The sequence below is a fragment of the Ictidomys tridecemlineatus genome, chromosome 12, assembly GCF_052094955.1.
Source record: "Ictidomys tridecemlineatus isolate mIctTri1 chromosome 12, mIctTri1.hap1, whole genome shotgun sequence".
NCBI lineage: Eukaryota > Metazoa > Chordata > Mammalia > Rodentia > Sciuridae > Ictidomys > Ictidomys tridecemlineatus.
The window spans coordinates 68,279,731-68,303,133 of NC_135488.1; the positions used below are offsets into that span (position 1 = coordinate 68,279,731).

General features: G+C 41.6%; 1 protein-coding gene across 1 annotated transcript; it reads left to right on the top strand.

The window, feature by feature from the left end:
• Nucleotides 1-18,369: 18,369 nt before the first annotated feature.
• On the top strand, nucleotides 18,370-19,372 carry LOC101956836 (neuromodulin). Its single transcript, XM_040271139.2, has one exon. It carries the CDS (start codon nucleotides 18,496-18,498, stop codon nucleotides 19,081-19,083), a length of 588 nt encoding a protein of 195 aa, XP_040127073.2. The 5' UTR covers nucleotides 18,370-18,495; the 3' UTR covers nucleotides 19,084-19,372.
• The last annotated feature ends 4,031 nt before the right edge of the window (nucleotides 19,373-23,403 follow it).

A 23,403-nucleotide genomic window follows, 5' to 3' on the forward strand; every position in this document is an offset into this window, starting at 1 on the left:
TTCTTTAAAAGTAGGCAGTCCCTGGTATCTTGTTATAGTAATAAAAAAAAAATGGACCAAAATATAACCAGAAATAAGATTGCTGGTTCATATGGTAGTTCCCTTTTCAATATTTTGAAGAACTACCACACTGTCTTTCATTGTGATTGTATCATTTTACAGTCCCACCAACAGTACAAAAAAGGACTTCTCAACAGTCCCACAAACACCAACACTTCTTATCTTCTCTATTTTTGGGATGGTAGCCGTGCCAAAGGTTATAAGGGAATATCTCATTGTGAGTTTGACTTCTTTTCTCTGATGATTCATGGTATTCAGCATCTTTTTGTATGCTTATTGATCATCTGCAACTCAGTAACCTTTTTTTTTTTTCCTCACTCAACCATTGAGCCACATCCCCAGCCCTATTTTGTATTTTATTTAGAGAGAGGGTCTCACTGAGTTGCTTAGTGCCTCGCCGTTGCTGAGGCTGGCTTTGAACTCGAGATCCTGCTGCCCTCAACCTCCAGAGCTGCTGGGATTACAGGCATGTGCCACCGTGCCCGGCAACTCAGTGACCATTTTTTAAAGCATTATTTTCAAAGCTCTGAAATCTATTTTCCTGTTTGGGGGGCAGATCTCAGTTACCATCTTTCAAGCTGAATGTCCCCATGAAAAAAAGGCAGTTTCTCCTTTTCACTTTAACATAAGATCAAAGCAGAATGTTTCAAACACATCACAGTGGATATCTTGCATCCCAAAATGCGAAAATCCGGCCTCTGGGTGCCTGCAGCACTCCCTACTCCACTTGAAATGACATCTCCAAACATTTCTAAATGTCTCCTAGGGGTGGCGGATAGTGCTCCTGCTTGAGAACCACTGGATTACAGTTTGCAAACTAGCATGTTTAAGTCAGCCGACATAATCTTGTTAAATCTTTGAATCAGCATTAAATGTTTTGGAGATAACCCGGCTTCCCTTGAGAACGTAGAGGATCAGGCCATCCTGTGCCTGCATTGCCCCGTGGCAAAAATTGGCTGGGCTGAGTAGCTCTTGCTTCACCCAAGTTTGAGTTCCTGCTCTTAACAGAGACCATAAAACAAGCCCTGTTTGAATGCTAGCTAGATAAAGCTGCTTCTAATGTTTCAAGTGAAATAATTTTGCTTTGGGGAATACCCTTGCAAATTTTGATTTGCCTGTCTTGTCCTACAAGTACGTGACTATGTAAAATCTCAGGCCACCTGATTAAAACTATTTGATCTCTTTCTCTCTGTCTCTGTCACAGGTCACAGGGAAAAAGTACTGGACTCAAAGTCAGAATAACGAGGTTCTAATCCTTAGCCTACAACCTTCATTGCAAGCCTAACTATATGAGAGATTTCAAGCTCGGGGCCAGACTTAATCTGGGCTCCATCTTCTTTATCTAACCCAACTCTCTACTGAACACATGAGTTCTAAGAGCTGTTTCCACTCTAAACATCTGTGATCCACACATGCATGAACATAACTCAGTAAAAACCCTGCTGCTCCGTAATAACTGAGACAGGAATGGAGAAGGGGGAACAGAGTAGATTAGTAGACACACTAGAAAATTTTTTAAATCTTTATATTTTTTTCACATTTATGCAATTATGCACACTAGTCTGTGGTAGACACTGGGCGGTGTAGCACACAGGGGGTATATACCACCCAGATCTCCTAGATAGGCAGGACCTACTACTGCCCACCTATGGAGAATGCACACTTCCAGGTCTGCCTCAGCTGCAGAGAGCTGCCTTGCCCTGTTTGAATGCTAACTAGATAAAGCTGCTTCCAAGCTGCCCACATCTGATGAGTGGGTTCATGGGTATTGAGTGCTGGCCATTGCTACCCAAAGAACAGATGGGCAGTACTCGCCCCAGAACTCTCCACCCATCACCCAGGGCCTTATCTCACCTCGGTACAATTCAACTTCTTCCTCTGCCCCATCCTGCTTCTTCCCTTTTCCCTTCACTGGAATTGAACCCTAATAACATCTTGTACCTCAAACTTTGTCTCAGCATATTCTTCTGAAAAGCACACGCTTCAGCAGTTGACTATTATTGGATAACCACTCACATATAAACAAATGTGCGAGCCGGGCACAGTGATGCACACCAGCAAGCTCAGGAGGCTGAGGCAGGAAGATCGTGAGTTCAAAGGAAAAAAAGCAAAAGCAAGGCTCTAAGTAACTCAGTGAGACTTGTCACTAACTAAAATACAGAATAGGGCTGAGAATGTGGCTCAGTGGTGGAGTACCCTGAGTTCAATCCCTGGGACACAAAAAATAAATAAAATGAATGTTCGAGGTTTGTGTCAGGGATCCACTTCTCCCTCAGTCGACCCAGGGGTAAATCCTGATTGGGCTGCAGTTCTAAGAAGCCCAGGTGAGCACACTCACTTCACTATTTTCTGACTTAGGAAGAGATGGTAACCCAATCCTAGGCAATGATCTGTGACAAGAAGTGTGCAGAGGGAGAATTTTCTTCTGCTGGACACAGTCATGTCTGCTTTGATGTCCAAACTCTGGCAACCACCTTGGTAAAAGAAGAAGGCCCCAAACTCAATGAGAAGGACAAAATATGAAAAAAAAAAAAAAAGGAAGACCCTTGGGACTTCTTTGAGGTGCCAATTTTGAAATCCATTCTGGAAATTCAGCCTTCTTATTATGCTAGATGACAAATTGTTGACATCATTTCAACCATTCTGACCTGGGCTTTCTGCCACTTGCAGTCAAAAGCATCCTACCCTGGGTACAGGCAAATCAAGCAGAGCCTAGAGGAGATTTTTGGAGGGTCTTTTTAATGAGTACATTAAAAATCATGAATACTATTCCATTTTTTTTCTATGTGAGGTAATTAAAAATTTGTCAAGAGCAATATAAACGTCTTTAAAAACCTCATTTTGCTTATCCTATCTTAAAAGAATCTGCCAAACAGAAACAAATTTCATCCTAATTCCTGCTGATTATTGTTGATTGTCAAATTATTTTAAGTCTAAGGTAATATGCCTTATGTTTAGAGTTTTCTAGCACAATCCACCCAATATCACTGACTCAGCCAATGTGTCAAGATTACCTCCTGGAAGTCCAGAGGGACCCTGTGGTAGCTCCTAGCTCAGACCTCCAGGGAAGTATTTCTGGGTACAAAGCCAGAATTTACTGAATGATTCCCTAACGACTACATGGAATGGGCTTCTTCTCCAAACAGGGAGTAGCTTGCCCCCAGAGAGGTTCTGTTTCTGCTGTGTTTTCTAAAAATATAACTCGTTAATAACAAGCCATTAAACTTCTTGTGGGTTAACCAAAATCAAAACCCTAAATAGATAGAAATTAAATTTCTGCACCCAAGGCCACGTGTGTGCGGGTCAGAGGGGCAGGTCACTCACTGGTGGGCTGGCTGAGCCAGCGGGGCTCCAGCTCCCCAGCTGGACGTGGGCAATCTGTCTTCTGTCTCCACCAGCTTGTGGCTTCGAGGATTTGGGCTCAGAGACTGTTCCCTATGCCAATTCCCCTTGGCAGGAAAGACACCTTCTGGCATTACCATTGCTATTCCCGTCCTTCAACCCAGCCAACCTCCTCATGTTTTATCTATTTTTATTTGAATTGGTGATCAAGGGATTAACCCTGCTTATACAAATCCCATCTTCCAAAAGCCATTATGGCATCGTTGCTATTGTGATATTTCAGTCTCCAAAATGAATCAAATTGGATTTTAATGATAGTAGACTCCATTAAGCAACACCTGATTGTGTTATTTCCTGGAAATTTCATCTTCATTGTTTTCTCCATCCCTGTTATCCAAAAAAACACAGCAGGAGAGCTATCAGGGGCTGCTGCCAACCCATATTGGATTATCCTTGAAATCATGGTCACATTTTCTTCTGTTTCTAACAAGTAAAATGTCTGTTTCGTTCATTCATTTCACAGGATACCCTCAATACAGTTTCAAGTTCCATTGAAAAAGGAAAAAAAAAAAGAAACTTAAAAAATTGTTGTAAGTTACCTAGTACTTACAGGGGACTAAAATTCTTTACAAGAAACTCTTATGGTGGGGGTGTGTCATATACATGTCATTTCCTATACTTATTGGAATTTATTTTGAGCAACATTAAAGCACTTTTCCCCTTAGAATGGAAAAGCCAATTTGATTGTATAGTTATTTATATAACCCAACTGCTGTCTATGTGGGTCAAATGAAGAACAAAACAATTTCTCAATGGAATCTGTCTGAAGTATCCATTTTTCCTCTGACACCAGCAGACGTTAAGCAGTTCACTATCTTGTCTCCAAAGAAGTGTGTTTAGGATTTAGCAGAGCCAAGTCCCCCGAGGGCCACAATGTTTGTCTTGTTCCCACTATAACTCTGGGGTTTGTAACGCCTACTATACAATAGATAATCCGACATATTAGTTGGAAGAAAGAGAACAATTAAGAAGTGTCCAGACTGTGGATAAACTACCTTGACAGTGTAGCCAACCAATCTGCTATCCATTTCACCCTGGTAATCAGTACTACCTAAGAAAGGGAAAAATGAGAAAAACTGTCCTGCATAAATGGTCAGATGGGCATAAGGGAGAATGGGAGAGAGAAAGACATCAAAGAAATAGTAACTTTGTCTTTCACCCCTAAGTCCTAAATTTCAGTTTTCCCTTTACCAAATAAAATCTTCATGGGTTGGGGTCATAGCTCAATGGTAGAGCACTTGCCTATCTCGTGTGAAGCACTGGGTTTGATCCTCAGCACCACATAAAAATACATAAAATAAAGGTATTGTGTTCATCTACAACTAAAAAAAATTTAATAAAACATTTATAAAATGAAACCCAATATATGAGGGGGTTTTTTTGTTTGTTTGTTTTCATCAGGGATTGAACCTAGGGGCACATTTCCACTGAGCTACATCCCCAGCCCTTTTTATATTTTATTTAGAGACAGGGTCTCCCTGAGTTACTTAGGGCCTCCTGCCACAGTCTGGCTGGGCACAATCAGGAGCCACTTGTCAAAAGAAACTAACTTTATTTTTAGAACCACACACGCCAAACAAAACAGCTCCTCAGGAAAAACCCTCAGAGCCCAACTGCCACCACCGGCTTCCCACAAGCCTCTCTCCCCACCACCAGCCTCTCCACCTCCCCCAATCCTCCTGCTCTTGAGGACGATTGGCTGGGTCATGTGGGCGGAGCCAAAAAAGTCCCCCAATGAGCAGCTCCGTGGTCTGAAAGGGCAGGGAAACAACCCAATGAGCATCACTGCAGAGGAGCCAATCAGCTGGATGTTGCTGGGGCCGCTGTGAGCCAATCATCAGCTGGCAGTCTGAAAGTTTGCTGGGGCTCCTTGGGCTATGGCTCTCAACAGCCTCCCTAAGCTGCTGAGGCTGGCTTTGAACTCACAATCCTCATGCAGGCATGAGCCACCATGCCCAGTACAAGCATTTTCAATCAATGAGAAGCTTTTTACTCTTTCATAAGAAACAGTCCAACCACAATTGAATAGGAGACAGCAAAGATTTACACCACCACCATCACCCTCCAAAAGCAACATTTGGGCCATGTCTCAGTGTAGTAGATTTGAACTAATCTGATGCCAGCTGCACTTCTAACAAAGGAATATATTTACTTAGCATCTACTATATACTATCTTTCCAGTGATACAGAACACAAAAAGTATAGGCTGCAGACTTACTCCTCAATGATCTTACAATCTAGCTGGGAAGATAAGACACACGTGGAAATAAGCAAAACACACCACAGTGGTTGATTCAGTAAGACAAAGCATAAAACAGGTAGGTTAAAGGGCAAAAATTAAGTGCTACAATTGAGAAGTTTGCATTAAAAATCCCCTTCTTACTGAAGAGAGCAAACCAAAATGCAAAATGTTTTAAAGACAATCCTAAATAATAAATCATATATTTTATTGTAAAAATGCTAAATTAAGGGTACTAGCCATGAAAAGAAATTCCCAAATTTCTCACAGAAGGGGGATTTTTGACCTTCTGCTATTAAGTATTTCAAAATTTGCTTTTCTGCATTAAGTAACTGTTCATGGATTATTTCTAAACTGAAGGGAATATTTTTAAATATTTAGGGACAAAGCCTAATAATTTAGGTTCCTAACCTCCCCCTAAGTCTATTCTTTCTCAGCATTCTTCATGTTAATAGGACATATTGAACTGAATTTGAACAAATGTTTAGCATGGAGCATTTGAATAATAACCTTCTCATGTTTTGATAAGTGCTCATTCACATACCGTAAGACAAAGCACAACGAGTTGGAAAATAAATGAATTCTGACACATCAAAAGCATTTTCCTTCCTCTGATATTTTATCTGTTATTTGTGGTCTGGATTTTGAAATACTGGAGAATGTTATCATGAATTCCAAATATAATTATGTGTTTCTAGAAAAGAGACATCATTATTTGATAGCATAAATGGCTCTGGTATGATATCCAATGTCATTTCCCCCACTTGGTTCTCGTAAGTGATCCTAATTGAACACTTGGAGGAGACTCAGGCTCTGTCCACACAGGCAAAATCAGAAATGGCATTAGAGCTATGATAGAACATCCTACTAAAAGATTACTTCTACAGGATAATTAAATCAAAAGCCAGACTTCAAGGTGGGGGACAAGTACTAATCTCATATTCTTCTCCCATAAAGAAAATGACATCACCCCAAAACACAAGAGGTTTGTCTTCTGTAGGTATTTAAAAAAAAAAAAAAAGGATCAGGCTCACATCCTAATCTTGATTTCATTCCAAATGGAAAATAGGCCCAAAGAACTCTGAGTATGGCATCATATCAGGTTAATACCAATTCACTCTTTCAACTACAATATTAATACATGCACACTGGGCAAAATATCACATTCATATAAATATCCCTTGGCACTGGTTTTTGTTTAAACAACTATTCTGCATGGCTACTTACTAGCATCCTAAACAGTCTGTGAATTTTTTTTTTATTTACTCACATACATTCTGGCCTCCATGGGAGTGGTACAAACAGCTGGAACACAGGTGTCTCAGAAAGTTGCCATCTGCCTGGGTCTATGACCAGCATACAAATGCTCCTCCTTGAGCTAACCACTCAGAAATAGTAAGAAGGGAAACTCTTCTATACCTGTTCCTGCTTTCCTGAATAGAAACCTCCCCCTCCTTGGGGAATAGCCAATGGCTACCAGCAAAGGACCAGTCAAAAAGAGAGTTGAAAGAGTTCCTCTCTGAGATTGTGACAGTCCTCATACATCTCTCTCCATCACTGTGTGTGAGAAATCCTGGACTGGAAGAGAAGGCTAATGGGATCTACTTCCTGATGCAAACTGTCCCTTCCATGGAAGGATATACTCACCTCCTCCCCATGCACATGGATTCTAAAACATCAGTGTAATAAAAACTCCACATCCTCTGGGAAGACTGGGATCACACATGATTAGAAATCTTTTACAAGCAATGACAGTACCAAAATGGGAAATAAAATTGAACATGATGCAATCTATATGACTATAGATCGGAGGGTTTAAGCCCCCATGAACACCCACTTCAGGAACTAGAAGGGTTTCAGGAAAGATCTCTGGTACATACATAAAGGCCTCTGAGTCTCTTTGGACCTAGATGATTTGGGGATTTACTGTTAGAAGACTAGACATTGAAAAGCGAGACACTACATATACACACACAATCATACGCTCATGATGCCTGCCTTAGATAGCCCAAGGGGCAGAGAATCTGGGGATCTGTGTTTAGCTTCTGTGTCCCAGGGTCTGTGGAAGAAACACAGCAGAGAACTGAGTGCAGCACAAAATTCACTTCCCATGCCAAGAGAAGCCCATGTTTTCTCCATGAGGGAAGCTATAGAGAGAGAGGAGGAAAATCCAAAGCAATTAAGAGAAATTAAAATAGCCATCACCTTCAAGAAGTCCCTTCCTACTTGGATTAAATAGAAGAAAACAGAATATGTCATTGAGTTGAAAGAAGTCACTTTTTTAAAGCAGGCATTTGGTCAAAAACAGTTTGGTGACTTTCAAAGCCAATCAAGATGGAGTAAATTATGGTTGGGGTATGGGTCCATAGTAAACCATTTGCCTAGCAGGCATGAGATCCTGGGTTCTATCTGTGCACCAAAAGAAAAAAAAAAAAGAATAATTGAATCATAGCCTCCTCTCCCTCTTATTACAATTTAAAATCTTCATGGAACACAAAGGGCAACTACCCAAGGGCTCTGAAAAGTAAACCATAGCAAGAAACTCAGAAAGGGAAGTCCAAACTTGAAGAACATTCAGTACATGTATGAATTTGGTCCATCTTTATCTTCCAGTTTTAACCCAAACTGGTCCAAGTTGTAAAACTGTGAAGCAGGGGTGAATAGCAAAACCCTAAGAGAATCCATTGTCTAGTCAGATAACTGAAAAAAAAAAAGACTCAGTTCTAAGAGTGTAGAAAGAAAAAAGCATTTATTTATATTTATATTTGTATTCATCTCTCAGCCCTAAGGCCAGTTTTTGAACTACGCTGCCACCACCACACAGAAATCTAAAGCCCTATCTCTCCCCACAGGAAAAACAGTCCCTGTGGTCCAAAAAATGTGGAGGAAACCCTTGTTATAGTTTGTCCCTCTTTTCTCCCACACTTGAAACTTGAGAGCAGCCCAGGGTTGCAGACTTGCATGAGAGAATGAGGGAGGATGGGTGAATTCTAAAAGAAGCCCATCTTTCTGGCCAGAAGAACAGAAGAGTTTCTGAAAACTGCAGAGTGTGGAAACTAGAGAGTTGGAAAAAGGGATCCCCTAATTCTGTGTCTGAACTAACACAAGTCTGAGCTGCACATGTATGAAACAGACCTAAAGGAGTATGTCAAAGGCTTTGAGAGCTGGCCAAGCCCCAGACTAATCCCTAAGTGGCACAACTTCAGGGAAGACCCAAAAGCATAGTGAAGTGTTGAAAACTGAACCAATAATGGATTCACTGCCCACAGCATGTGGGCCAGAACTCCCATGCTGAACCTAATAGGATTGGCTGCCTGCTGCAAAAATAATAATAATAATCAACATCCCCCATAGAGCTCAGATTCATGCAGCATAATATTCAAAATATCCAGGGTTTAATCCAAAATTGTTTGACATAATAAAAATAGGAAAATCTGACCAACTCTCAAGGGAAGAAAACAATCAACAGGCGCCAGTCCCATGATAACTCCGGTGTTAGAATTATAAGGTAATGATAGGTGCTATGGCTATGCTACATAACCATACTGTAAAATTGAACACAATTTAAATTAATTATATGATAGACATTCTCAGAATAGAACTATACATTTTTATTTAAAAGACCAAGTAGAGATTTTAGATCTGAAAAACACAGTATTCGAAGTAAAAAATGCATTGAATGAGCTCAATGGCAGAATGGAGATGACAAAGGGAAGAATCAATAAATTTTTAGATAAATCAACAGAAATTATTCATTTTAAAGTATAAATAGAAACCAAGACTGGAAAGAAAAAAAATCAAGGAATTAGGAAATTTCAGGAAAATATCAAAAAAAAACCTAACAGTCGGTACGTTAGGGTCTCAGAAGAAAATGGGGGGGAAAAGACTGATGCAGAAAAACATATTTGAATAAATAATGGCAGAAATTTTTTCAAATTTTTTGTGGAAAATTATAAGAAAAGGAACATTGAAAGAACATTCTCAAAATGAGGCAAGAAGACCATCATGGAAGCAGAACTTATACACAATTCCAGTTGCTGCCTAGAATGTGAATTTGAGTCACTTCTGCCCCTTGACCATAACATCTAGAATGACCTATGTGACAAGAAAATGATATTGTACCAGAGGCTCAGGATACATATCATGAGGTTATACTTTATGGATACATCCATTCTGCTTCCACATTTTTTCTTTATCTTCTATTGGTCATGCAGTCCCTGTTCCTTCTCAACATGGAAGCTCCCACTTTTCCTGTCTTCCTCAGAACACTAATTCAGAACTATATGAGTCCATGTATCCCAAATTGCAATTCAATTCCTAAGACCTCAAAGTCTTTCTACATTTGTAGTTTCTGAGTTTGAAATGCCCAACAAATAAAAAGATACAAATTTTAAAATTCAAGAAACTCAGGTGACTTCCAAACAGGATGAATTACACACACACACACACACACACAAACACACACAAAATAAAAGTTAACAAAATGTCTTGAAAACAGCAGCCGGGGTGGTGGTGGGGAGTTTACATTTAGGGAACAGATCACTGTAGATTTCTCCTCAGAAACAGTGTAGGCCAAAAAGCAGTGGAACAACATCTTTAAACTACTGAAAGAAAAGAACTTAATATGGAATTCAAGCCAGGCACACACCTGTAATCCCAGCAGCTCGGGAAGCTGAGACAGGAGGATTGCAAATTCAAAGCAAGCCTCAATAATGGCAAGGCACTAAGCAACTCAGTGAGACCCTGTCTCTAAATAAAATACAAAATAGGGCTTGAATACCCTTGAGTTCAATTCCCAGCACACACACAAAAAAAAATAGTCAACAAAAATATCTTCAGAAAAGAAAGGAAATAAAGATGTTATGATTTTAATGTTCCCCCAATGTCATGAGGGCAGAGTGCTCATGAACAGATTAATGTCATTATCTTGAGAGTGGGCTAGTAATCTTCTATTAAAGAAAGAGTTCAGCCCAATATCTCTCTCTCTCTCTCTCTCTCTCTCTCTCTCTCTCTCTCTCTCTCTCTCTGTCCCCCCATCCCCCCATCTCCTGCCCCACCCCACACTCCATCATGATCTCTTGCCTGTCTTCTACCATGGAATGATGTAGCTTGAAGGTGTTGTTCGCTAGATGCTGACAACATCAAAAGACTGATGGTCTTTCCAGCTTCCATAACCATGAGCCAATAAATCCCTGTTGTTTATAAACTACCTCATCCAAGGTGTTTGGTTATAGAAGCAGAAAACAGACTAACACAAAAGATATTCATTGATTTAAATATTCATGGATTTTAATTATTTCCAGATCTACTCTAAAAGAAACACAAAAGCCTGAAGAGAAGTGATACCAGGTGAGTCATCAAACTACTATACAAATAAAAAGAAGCAACAGAAATAGTAAATATCTGGATAGATAAAAAGATTATTTTTTTCCTCTTCATTAAAATATATCTGAATGTTGACTGCAAAAATTATAACATTGGTAGGATTTTCAAGGTATATAAACACAATAGATAGATATGGTGGGCAAGGAAAGGAAACAGATAACAAAGGAGAACAAATAAGAAAATGCTAACCATTAAAACAACCATATAAAATACAAATGGTTTGAATATGCCAATTAAATAATAGATATTGTCACAATGGACTTATCAAAGACCCAATCATATGCTAATACCAAAAAAACTTATTTAAATGCTATTATATAGATGAGTCAAAGGTAAAATTATGGAAAAAATTCACCATGCAAGTACTATTTTTAGAAACCTGGAGTGGTTATATGAATATGAAAAGTATCAACTTCAAAAATTCAAACTAGAAATTTACCAGAGATAAAAGAAATACGACAGGATAAGAGAGTCAGTGACTTCATTCTAAATGTGTATGTACTTAGCAATTGAGCATTAAAATATATAAAGCAAAAACTGATACATTTAAATATATGAAAGGAGATACTTGGATGGCAAATAAACACATGAAAATGGGCTAAACATCATCAGTCAGCAAGAAAATTAAAACCACATCTCTTCTAAAATATATCAATACCAAGTACTGACAAGGATAGGCAGAATTGGAACTCATATATTGCTGGCAGGAAAGCAAAATGGTACAACCACTTTGAAAAACAAGTTTGGCATTTATTTTTAAAAAATCAAACATTTACTTGTTATATGATTCGTCAGTTTTGCTCCTAGGTATTTAGCTTAGAGAAATAATGTTTATGGTCACACAAAAATCTATACATGAAAGTTTTTGGTTTGGGGTTTTTTTTTTCTTTTGTTCTAATCCATTATACATGACAGCAGAATGCTCTTCAATTCATTGTGCACAAATAGAGCACAATTTTTTACTTCTTTGGTTATACCCAAAGTAGGGCCACACCATACATTAAAGTTTATTCACCAAAAACTATAAACAACACAAATATCCTTTAGCTGGTATGTTAAAATAAACCATGGTACATCCATGCAATAGAATACCACTTAATAATAAAAAGAAATGAACTATTGTTAAATCTCAAATGTATTATACTAAGCTCAAGGAGCCAGACTCCAAAAGCCACATCCCATATGAATCTATTTAGACATAGATATCCTTGAAAAGGTAAAACTGTAGGATGAAAGAACAGATCACTGGTTGTAGGGTGTAGGGTGGAGGAAGACTTGACTTCAAAGGGACAGAATGAGAAAAACTGAAGGGGAATGGAACCATATTTTGATCTCAATGAAGGTTCAAAGACTACGTGCATTTAATAAAACACATTGAACTGAATACCAAAAGGCATTAATTTGACTACATGTAAATCTTGGAGTAAATTTTGTAAGGGACCCAGGTGCAGTGGGTCACGCCTGTAATCCCAGCAGTTTGGGAGGCTGAGGCAGGAGGATTGAAAGTTCAAAGCCATCCTCAGCAAAAAGTGAGGCACTAAACAACTCAGTGAGACCCTGTCTCCAAATAAAATACAAAATAGGGCTGGGGATGTGGCTCAGTGGTCGACTGCCCCTGAATTCAATCCCAGTATCAAAAATAAAATGTTTTATAAGGGGAAAAAATAGTGTGGTCAGTGTCTATCAAGGTCTAAAGTAGTAGTTTTAAAGTCTGGAACCACCTGGAATCAACCCCAGATCCATTAAATCCAAATCACTGAAGATAGGATGCAGGTGTCCGTAGTTTTTAAAGCTCCCCAGTTGATTCAAATGTATAGTAAACGGAGAGAAACTCCATAATCAGAAACAGCAGCAACCTTACTTAGAAATATGTTAGAAATATAAATTCCTGGGGCTGGGGGTGGCTCGGTGGTAGAGCACTTACCTAGAATACAGGAGGCCCTGGGTTCAACTCCCAGCAGCCTGGTGCAGGGAGTAGCAGCAAGTTCTTGGATTCCCAGCCCTGTTGAGCCAAAACTCTAGAAGTGGGGCTCTGAAATCTGCTTTTTCTTCTTTTTTTTTCTTTTCTTTTTATTATTTTTTTTCTTTTTTTTTCTTTTTTTTTTTCTTTTTTGTGACACATAACATTAGGATTCATTATGACATAATTATAAAAGCAGGAAATATAATTTGCTCTAATTCAGTACCCAGTCCTTCCCCTTTCTTTCCCTCTTACCTCCTCCCTCCCCCATTCCCTTCCCTCTACCCTCCTGAAATCTGCATTTTAACCTACCTTCCAGATGGTTCTGTTTCTTTCTTAAGTTTGAGATCATCATCTATGTTTATCATCAATGTCTCCTACAGTGTTGGTAGAATCTACCACCTGGGTGACCCTGGCTCCAGCCTCTTCCTCCCCGCTGGGGCCCTTGATCTGCCACCTAAAGGGCCACCTGTCATCAGTACCCCACTCTAAGCTTTAGCTTAGACTCAAGAGACTACATGATGGACACTTACCAGCACTCTTATTGTGGCCGTGACCTTGAACCTTAGCTCCTGGTTGTGCTTTGTTCCCTCCCTCTGTATCCTCTACTGGTAATGTGAATGCTCTGGGCTGGCTTTTCTAGCCCAAAGACTAGAATCCTACTTTTAACCCAGTCCAGTAGCTAGAGGTCATGATGCGGACCTCCAGGTACACTCTGTTACTGTATTATTTGTCCTTCTGCGTTCCCATGCCATCCACTACACGCCACCATCATTTTTGGAAAATGTTTTTTTGTTTTGGTACCAGAGATTGAACCCAGGGGTGCTTTCACCACTAAGCCACATCTCCAGGCCTTTCTTATTTTTCATTTTGAGATAGGGCCTTGCTAAATTTCTTAGGGCTTCACTAAATTGCTAAAGCTGGCTTTGAGCTTGCAATCCTCCTGCCTCAGCCTCCCGAGTCACTGGGATTACAGGGATGTGCCACCACATGTGTCTTAGCACCTGTTCTGCAAGCTCAGTTGGATTTCCCTCTAGCAATAAAGCCTTCTGAGCCACTCCCTTGCTCCTCTTCTAACGGGCTTTAGAACTTAGAGCTGCCTGATGACACATGTGATATATAAAAGGTCCAACATCCTCAGGTCAAATTCACAGCAACAGTGATCATCTTTTAAATGTACATGTCCTCCACTCGGGAACTTCAGATGTTACGATACATTCAAAAAGACGCAAGTCCACATATCTCACCATGAGTAGTTATCTTCTAATCTAGCAAAGAATGGGAGAATTGTCCCCAAGTCATTTCTATTATTGACATAAATGACATTGAGTCTAAGAGGAAAGAAAGAGGAGAGAAAGGGGCTGCAGACTAGATCTATCAAATCAGCCCACATTGGGATGAGCCAATCTGCCCAAAAGGAACACCAGCCCAGCATGGTGGCACCTGCCTGTAATCCCAGCACCTAAGGAGGCTGAAGCAGGAGGATCAAGAGTTCAAAGCCAGCCTCAGCAAAAAGTGAGGGACTAAACAACTCAGTGAGACCCTGTCTCCAAATAAAATACAAAATAGGGCTGGGGATGTGGCTCAGTGGTTGACTGCCCCTGAATTCAATCCATGGTACCCCCCACCAAAAAAAAAAGGAACACCCATCTTCACAATGATCAGCATGATACATCTCCAGGCCACGAGACAACCAAAACTGATTAAACACATTCCAGCTGTTCTATTTGGCAGGAACGAATGAAAGACATTTACTCTTCAGGATGAGTAATCGCACATGATTGCTCTGCTCTTTTCTTTCCATTTCCAACACCAACCTGGTACAGACCCTGCACACTACCTACCAAGGAATGTTGCTGCAGCCCCTGGTTAGGTGCTCTCCCATCTTGGAGCCACCCTCCTCTATCCTAAAACAGCTCTCCTAAAGGGAAGCTGGCATTGAATTACTCCTGTGCCTGTACCCCCCACATGCTCCCTGTTCAGGGCCCTCAACAATAAAAGGCCAGCCCACATCCTCCAGCAAGAATCATCTCCAGCCAGCCTGGCTCTTTCCTCCACAGGTGTCACCTCCATCATGGCCTGAGGGCTCTCCTCTGTTCCCATCCGCCCAACAAATACTTTCCCCAGTAAATCTGTTTGTCTCCTCCCATCTCCATGCCTGCTTCTTTGAACTAACATAAATGGAGACTGAAAAACAAAATAAAATAAAATAGAAACAAATAAAAGCCAAAATTTTCTGGACAATTTTGTAAATTCATCCCAAACTACCAAAAGTTGGAAAACGCTTCTCCAAAGGAAATTCTCACATAAAACACTCCAAGATTCTCAATTTACCCATAATCTAGCACATTCTTCAGGAAGAAGAATGTGCTAGATTATGGGTAAATAATCTAGTTACATTCTCCCAGGTTCCAGACATGAATCCTAAGCCTCAACAAGTTGAATGAATTGTCTGAAGGTCACACAGCTCAGTGATAAAACCCGGGTTCCTGTCTCAAAGTCCCATTGTTCATCCAACTGCACTTTAGTGAACTTGAAATAAATCATAGGTGTTTGGATAAAGGTATGTCACCATCTAATGTAAGGTAGTTTAAACCATTATCCCCTTCCTCCTCCTCCTCCTCCTCCTCATTTCTTCCTGAGACTTTTTGCAGTAAAGTGAAAAGCAGGATGAATCTGTCAGACCAAATGTGGAAGACAGGATAATGACCCCCAGAGATGTCCCTGTCCCTGGCCTCATACCACAAACCTGTGATTATGAAAGCTTGGATGGAAAAGGGAGCTTCACAGATTGAAATTAAGGCTCTCAAAAGAGGAAAGTTATCCTGGATTATCCCATGGGCCCTGTGTAGTCACAAGGGTCCAGGATGCAGGACGACTAGAGTCAGAAAAGATGTGAGAAAAGAAATAGAAGTCGGAGAGCCAGTGGGAGTTTCCACCGATGCTACTTTGCTGGCTCTGAAGATGGCAGGGACTACAACCAAGGAAAACAAAGAGCCTCTTACAGATGGAAAAGGCTAGGAAACATCTCCCCCAGAGCCTCCAGAGGGAACAGGGCATAGATGACACCTTGATTTTAGAATTTTTGACCTCCGGAACTGTAAGAAAATAAATCGTGGTTGTTTTAAGCTGCTAAGTTTGTGGTCATTTGTTACAGCAGCAACAGGAAACTAATACACTGAATACTCTAGACACCCACCACTAGAACACTCACCCAGCAGATATATACATGTACACAGGTATATGCACACAGACACACCTTCACGCTTTAGCCTCAACCTGCACTTGCAGTCTCATCGGGTTTTGAGTTTATTTGTTTGTTTGGTGCTGGGGAGTAAACCCAGGGGTACTCTATCACTAAGCTATATCCCCAGTCCTTTTTATTTTTTATTTTGAGACAGGGTCTCTCTAAGATGCTGAAGTTGGCCTGGAACTTGCGATCCTCCTGCCTCAGCCTCCTGAGTCACTGGGATTACAGGAGTGTGCCACTGTACCCGGCAAGACTCGTGGTTCTTGCAGGTTTCCATCCTATCCCCTCCTCCCAGTACTGTCCAGGATACCCTCAATTTCCAGTTCTTGATTTCTGCGGCTCTAATCTGTTTACCAGTGGAGTCGTGCTTTCTATTAAACAAAAGGGAAATATCAGATTTTCCTAGTCCATGCCCAGGAGTTCCAAAGAAAGAAGATATAAAGTACATTATATCAAAGACTGGAAAAAGCTCAGCTTCCTTAAAAATCAATACACACACCAGATGCCCATACCTGTATTCCCAGCAATTCAGGAGGCTGAGACAAAGGATTTCAAGTTCAAGGCCAGCCTCAGCAATTTACCAAGACCCAGAGCAACTTAGTGAGAACTTGTCTCAAAATAAAAAATTTAAAATAAAAGGAGTGGGAATGTAGATCAATAGTAGAGTATCCCTGAGTTTTAAAAAAAAATTAAATACACAATAAATGTGAACTTCTGCCCAAGAAGCTTTATAGAAAAGTAGACCATCCACAGTAACTTTCTGAGATGACTGTTTGGAGACCGCCCCCCCCCCCAAAAAAAAAAAAAGCATGCCTGCCCTGCTTTGGAATGTCACCCCCTATGCTTGGGAAACTTTGGGGCTTCAAGTAGAGCAAGACTCTGGTGGTAGCTTCTCTGGTGCTTAACAAGGAGGGAAGAAGCCTGGATACAGGATACCCTACAGGAACCATCACAGAAGTCTGTAGGTAGAACAGAGACTGAAGAATAGTTGACAAAAATCCCAAGGACATGTCATGGAACCCAAAGGATTCACAGGATCACTGGAGTTAGCAGCAATTGTTCTGTGACACTGTCAGCAAAGGGTCCATTGGTCCCTTCCATTGATCTCTGCTTAGTTAGTGCTGATTATTGTCAGGAAAAGTAGGAAAGAACTTCATGATAGCCCTGGCAATTTCCAGCCTGGGGTCTGATTACATAATTGTCCCCTGAGTGGGGGGTCATAGAATCTACTGCATTAGATAGCTTAGCAAATGAATTCATTAACTGCCTGAGCAAGGGATGCTTTAGTTAATACCTCATCGGAGAATTAACATTTAAACGCCTATCTCATCCAAGCCTATGATCAACTTTCAATCAGGGATATAGAGAATAGAGAAGGAGGACTACACAAATAATGTTTATATAGTCAGTGATCGCTTAGGGATTTCAAAGATTTTTACTCAGCCAAAGCAAAATAATAATGTTTGTGAAAGCTCTGGAAGAGAAATTATTTGATGAGTCAAGGTACAGAGTATTTAGAAAAAGCATCTTGCCTCATTTGTAGTATTTCACAGTACCTGATACCTTCTTTTTAATAAAAAAGCTGGGTGAGGGGGTGCACTCCTATAATCCCAGTAGCTCAGGAGGCTGAATCAGGAGGATCACAAGTTCAAGTCCAGCCTCAGCAACTTAGTGAATCCCTAAGCAACTTAGCAAGAACCTGTCTCAAAATTTAAAAAAAAAAAAAAATTTTTTTTGAAAAGAGCTGGGGATGTGGCTCAGTGGTTGAGTGCCCCTGAGTTCAATCCCTGGTACCAAAAGAAAAAGAAAAAAAAAATTAAAACCCTTACAGACTCAATATCAAAGATAAGAACCATGAAAGAGATTAGTCATTGAAAGCTAGTGAACAATTCTGAGAAAGAGAAAAAAGGAGAGAAGAAAAAAGCAGGGATCTAGGGCGGGTGGAGAGAAGGGGAAAGAAGAGAAGAGACAAGTGAGGGAGGGAGGGAGGAAGAGAGAGGGAGAGAGAGCGCGCATGTGCCATGAGCAGTAGCTGTGGACCTTACAGTTGCTGCTAACTGCCCTGGGGTGTGTGAGGGAGAGAGAGAGAGAGAGAGAAAGAGAGAGAGTGAGCAAGCGAGCTAGAAAAGAGGTGGAGGGGGAGGAATAAGATAGAGAGAGGAGGAAAGGAGAGAAGGCAGGAAGAAGGCAGGGACCACCATGCTGTCCTGTCTGAGAACCAAAGCGGTGGGGAAAATTGCTGAGGACCAAAAGATTGAACAAGACAGAATCAAACCAGAAGACCGAGCTCAGAGGGCCGCGACCCAGATTCAGGCTCGCTTCCGCGGCTACCTAACAAGGAAAAGGCTCAGAGGAGAGAAGAAGGGCGATGCCCAAGCTGCTGAGGCCAAAGCCAAGGAGAAGGAGGAGGGAGCCCCCGCTGCCGACGGGGTGGGGACGGAGGAGGCACAAGGCCCGGCTGCCGAAGAGGTCCCGGCCACTGGCCCCGAGGCCCAGGAGCCCGGCAAAGCAGGAGACACCCCTTCCCAGGAGAAGCAAGCGCAGGGCGCCCCCGACGGTGCCCTCGAGCAGGCGGCCACCCCGGCTCCTGCCCCCTCGGAGGAGATGGACGGCTCCGCTGAAATGTCCGCGGACAACTCGCCGTCCTCCAGGGCCGAGGACGTGCCCGCCAAGGAGGAGCCACAACCAGCCGACGACGTGCCTGCTGCTGCCACCACCCCTGCTGCAGAGGACCCTGCCGTCGAGGCAACAGCCCAGCCTCGGACGGAGCCTGCCGAGAGCAGCTAAGCTCCAGAGAAGATAGAAGCTGCAGATGAACCAAACCTCAGGACAATGGCCGGCAGGATGAGGGTCACGAAGAACGGGAGGCTGACCAGGAACATGCCTGAATTCTAGGAAATGGCTTTCCACGTCCGCATCCTCCCCTCTCCTGAGCCCTGTCTCTCCTGCCCTCTCTCAACTCCACTCTGAAGTTTCCCTTCCTGTCCTGCTCACGTCTGATGAGTCTGTCCTCTCCCGCCCACTAGCCCTCTTTCTCTCTGTGTGGCAAACATTTAAAAAAAAAAAAAAAAAAAAGCAGAAAGATTCCCCCAAGTCAAACAGTGTGGCTTAAACATTTTTTGTTGCTTGGTGTTGTGATGGCGAGTTTTTGGTAATGATGATCCAATCATCTGGGGGGAAATTTTGCACTGTATCCCAGTTTTTTGATCTAGTGCGTGTGGCCCTGTGGGAGTCCACTTACCTCTCTGACTCTGTTCCAGGTGTGTGTGCAATGTTCTGTTCATCTGAGGAGTCCAAAATATTGAGTGAATTCAAAACCATTTTGGTTTTTCTCCTTTTCAATGTGATGGAATGAACAAAAAGGAAAGAAATTCAAAAGCCCAGTTTGTTTTAAAAATAAATATAAATAAATAAATAAAGCAAATGCGCCAATTAGCATTAAAAAAAGAACCATGAAAGTTAAAATTGATATACATGATCATACAATTTTTTTTTCATTTTGTAGGTCAAAGAAATTAAGTAAAATTAAAAACACAAATAGGAGAAATAATTACAACATAGAGATGGATGTTCTTAACATACAAAGACCTCTTTCCTGGAGAAAAGACACACTCCAGAGAAGCAAGCAAACAAGATGTTATGGTTTGAATCTGGAAGGTTCCCCCAAAGATTCCTGTGTTAAAGGCTTGTCCCCCAATGCAGCAGTGGTCAGAGGCAGGGCTCTTGGGAAGGAATTAGATCAGGAGGGCTCTGACCTCATAAGTGGATTAGTCCATTGGATTGAAAATATGATGGCATTATTGATAGGTGATGGAAACTGTAGGAGACTGGACCTACTTGGAGGAAATAGGTGACTAGGGCTTGCTCTCACTGGCTGGTGCTCTCTGCATCCTGGCTGCCATGAGCTAAGTAGCTTTTCTCTGCCATTCCCTCTGCCATGTTGCACAGAAATGGAGACAGGTGACCATGCACTGAAACTCTACAACCATGAGCCAAAGTAAATCTTTGTTTGTTGCTGCTGCTGCTGCTGCTGTTTGGGGGTTTTGGGGTTTGTTTTTGTTTTTGTTTTGTTTTATTTGGGTACCAGGGATAGAACTCAGGGGCACTTAATCACTGAGCCACATCTCTAGCCTTTTTTTTTTTTTTTTTTTTTTGATACAGGGTCTCCCTAAGTTGCTGAGGCTGGCTTTGAACTCGCATTCCTCCTACTTCTGCCTCCTGAGCTGCTGAGATTACAGGCAGTTTGTCCCAGCAACATAACGCTGACTGACATATGAGACAAAAGAAGGAAAATGATCTATGGATATATAAGTAATATCTAACTTTATTTTTTTAAGAGAGAGGGAGAGGGAGAGAGAGGGGGGAGAGAGAGAGAGAGAGAGAGAGAGAGAGAGAGAATTTTAATATTTATTTTTTAGTTATTGGCGGACACAACATCTTTGTTTTGTATGTGGTGCTGAGGATCGAACCCAGGCTGCATGCATGCCAGGCGAGCGCGCAACCACTTGAGCCACATCCCTAGCCCAATATCTAACTTTATTAATCAAGAAGCACAAATTAAAACAATAAGTTGTCCCATCTGGTACACTTTTAAAATGGATGGACACCTTCTCTCATATCACTGTAAATATAAAATGTAACACAATATTTCAACAAAAATTTGGAAATGTACATTTAAAATCTTAAAATACGCATTCTCTTTTGAGCCAATAATCACTTCTAACACTGACCACCTCATTTCTATTCTAAAAAAAAAAAGCATGAGGGATGTGAGTGAAGGTAAGCATCTTTAATGGTGAAAAATTAAAAAGTACTTAAATATTTGAAATTAGGAATTTCATACATTATGATAAATCAAGCATCAGGATTCCATGTAACTACTTAGAGAATTGTGTTTTACATATTGATTATAGAGAAATAGTCATGACGTGTTGTTAGGCAAGAAAAGGAGGTACAAATAGTAGATACAGTGTAGTCTGTTTTTGTGAGATAGATTAGATAGATAAATACAGAAGGAAGCTAGGCCCAGAAGCCCACACCTATAATCTTAGCCACTCAGGAGGCTGAGAAGGAGGATCACAAGTTCAAGGCCAGACTGGGCAACTCAGAGTGAACCTGTCTCAAAATTTAAAAAGGGGCTGAAGATGTAGTGGTAGAGTGGCCCTGCGTTCAGTCCAGAGAAGGAAAATAGGAAGGAGAAAGGATGTTCAAATGACCAAGGGATGTCTATGTCTACCCAGCATCCATTCCCCACTCCCTAGTTCCCAGGAGAACCCAGGTTTCCATGTTTCCATGGGTCCTCCCTTCACCATGTAAGTGAATCCCACCAGAGTGGACCCTGACTTAGGCCCATTGGCCCATTCCATTTCCCTGATCACAAGCCATTGGTTCATGAATGATCAGGCCATCTGGGCTGGGCCAATCAGGTGATGACTTGGAATCCTGAAGGGAAACTTCTTTTTATGTCTGACCCCATATCCGGGGCTGGGAAGCATATAACTCAAGGATCTTGGGCCGACTTAAAATGCAGCTGACACTAGGGGAGTTTAAATAGAGAAAGCGAAAGAAAGATAATCAATCTAACCAACCCAAAGCCAGAATGGATGCTGGGCAAACCCAAATAATAAATATAATGACATAGCGGAGGGCATTCAGACAGCTTGGGCTTAGATCCTGGACCTGCCACTGTTTAACTGGATCACTTTGGTAAATGTAGCCTTTCTGAACCTCACTCTCCTAACATCAAAACTGTAGATAATAGCAAGGCACAGAAGTGCACACCTATAATCCCAGTGACTCAAGAGGCTAAGGCAAGAGGATGGAGAGTTTGAGGACAAACTCTGCAATTCAACAAGACCCTGTCTCAAAATAAAATTTAAAAAGGCCTAGGGAGCCAGGCACAATGGTGCACACCTATGATCCCAGCAGCTGGGGAGGCTGAGGCAAGAGGATTGTGAGTTCAAAGCCAGCTCAGCAAAAGCAAGGTGCTAAGCAACTCAGTGAGACCTTGTCTCTAAATAAAATGTAAAATAGGGCTGCTAGGGATGTTGCTCAGAGGTTGAGTACCCCTGAGTTCAATCCCTAATACTAAAAAAAAGGCCTGGGGAATGTGGCTCAGTGATTAAAACTAAATAAATAAAATGGGGATAGTAAAGGTACTTCCTCCTTGGGTGACCAGAGGAAGAGATGAGATAATAGGTATAACACTGTGTCTGGCTCCAGAAACTGCCGGACATGCCTGGTTTTGTGTAACAAAACACCTCTTGCATGCTATTTCAGAGTCTTGGCCCCACATATCTCTTAATTCACTCCAACCAGTTCCTAAAGCACCAAACTCAGGCCCACGTTGGTCTTTCTTCTCTGTTTTCTCTGATGTTCTTGCTCAGAGTTTATACTAGCAAGACCCAGAAATGCAGGTTTGAACAGCCTGTGGATAAGTATTTCCCCCACCCCTCCCACTGAAAGGTCCCAGCATGTATTTCACACAGTGCAGGGCTCTGTGTGGGCTGGGAATTAAAACCAGCACTTTGGCTGGGCATAGTGGCACACACCTGTAATCCCAGCAAATCAGGAGGCTGAGTCAGGAGAATTGAGAGTTCAAAGCCAGCCTCAGCAATTTAGTGAGGTCCTAAGCCACTTAGTGAGACTCTGATTCTAATAAATATAAAAAGGCCTGAGGATGTGGGGCTCAGTGGTAAAGTTCTCCTGGGTTCAATCTCTGTAATAAAAATTAAAAAAAAAAAAAAAGCATGCTAAGTTTTGAGGGGTCAACCAGTTGCCCCCAGCAATGGTCACATCATATTTGCTCCCCTAGGCCCCTGTCCCTCATCTCAGCTCTCCCTTTCAGTTTCTTCTTTCTAGGATACCCAGACAGAGCTCAGAATACCTCTAGATAGGCACGTTGTTGTGGTTGGTTCTTCTTTTTCTTCCTTTCCCTTATCTTTTATTTATTTATTTATTTTAATGCAGAACCAGGGGTTGAACCCAAGGCTGTGGGCAGCAGTCCTCCTGCAGGACTCTGTCCCTGAGCTCCACCCCCCAGCCTCCCCTCAGCTCGGTTTTCTAATTAGTCTTACAAAGCACACATCTGCATCTCCTGATTTTTAA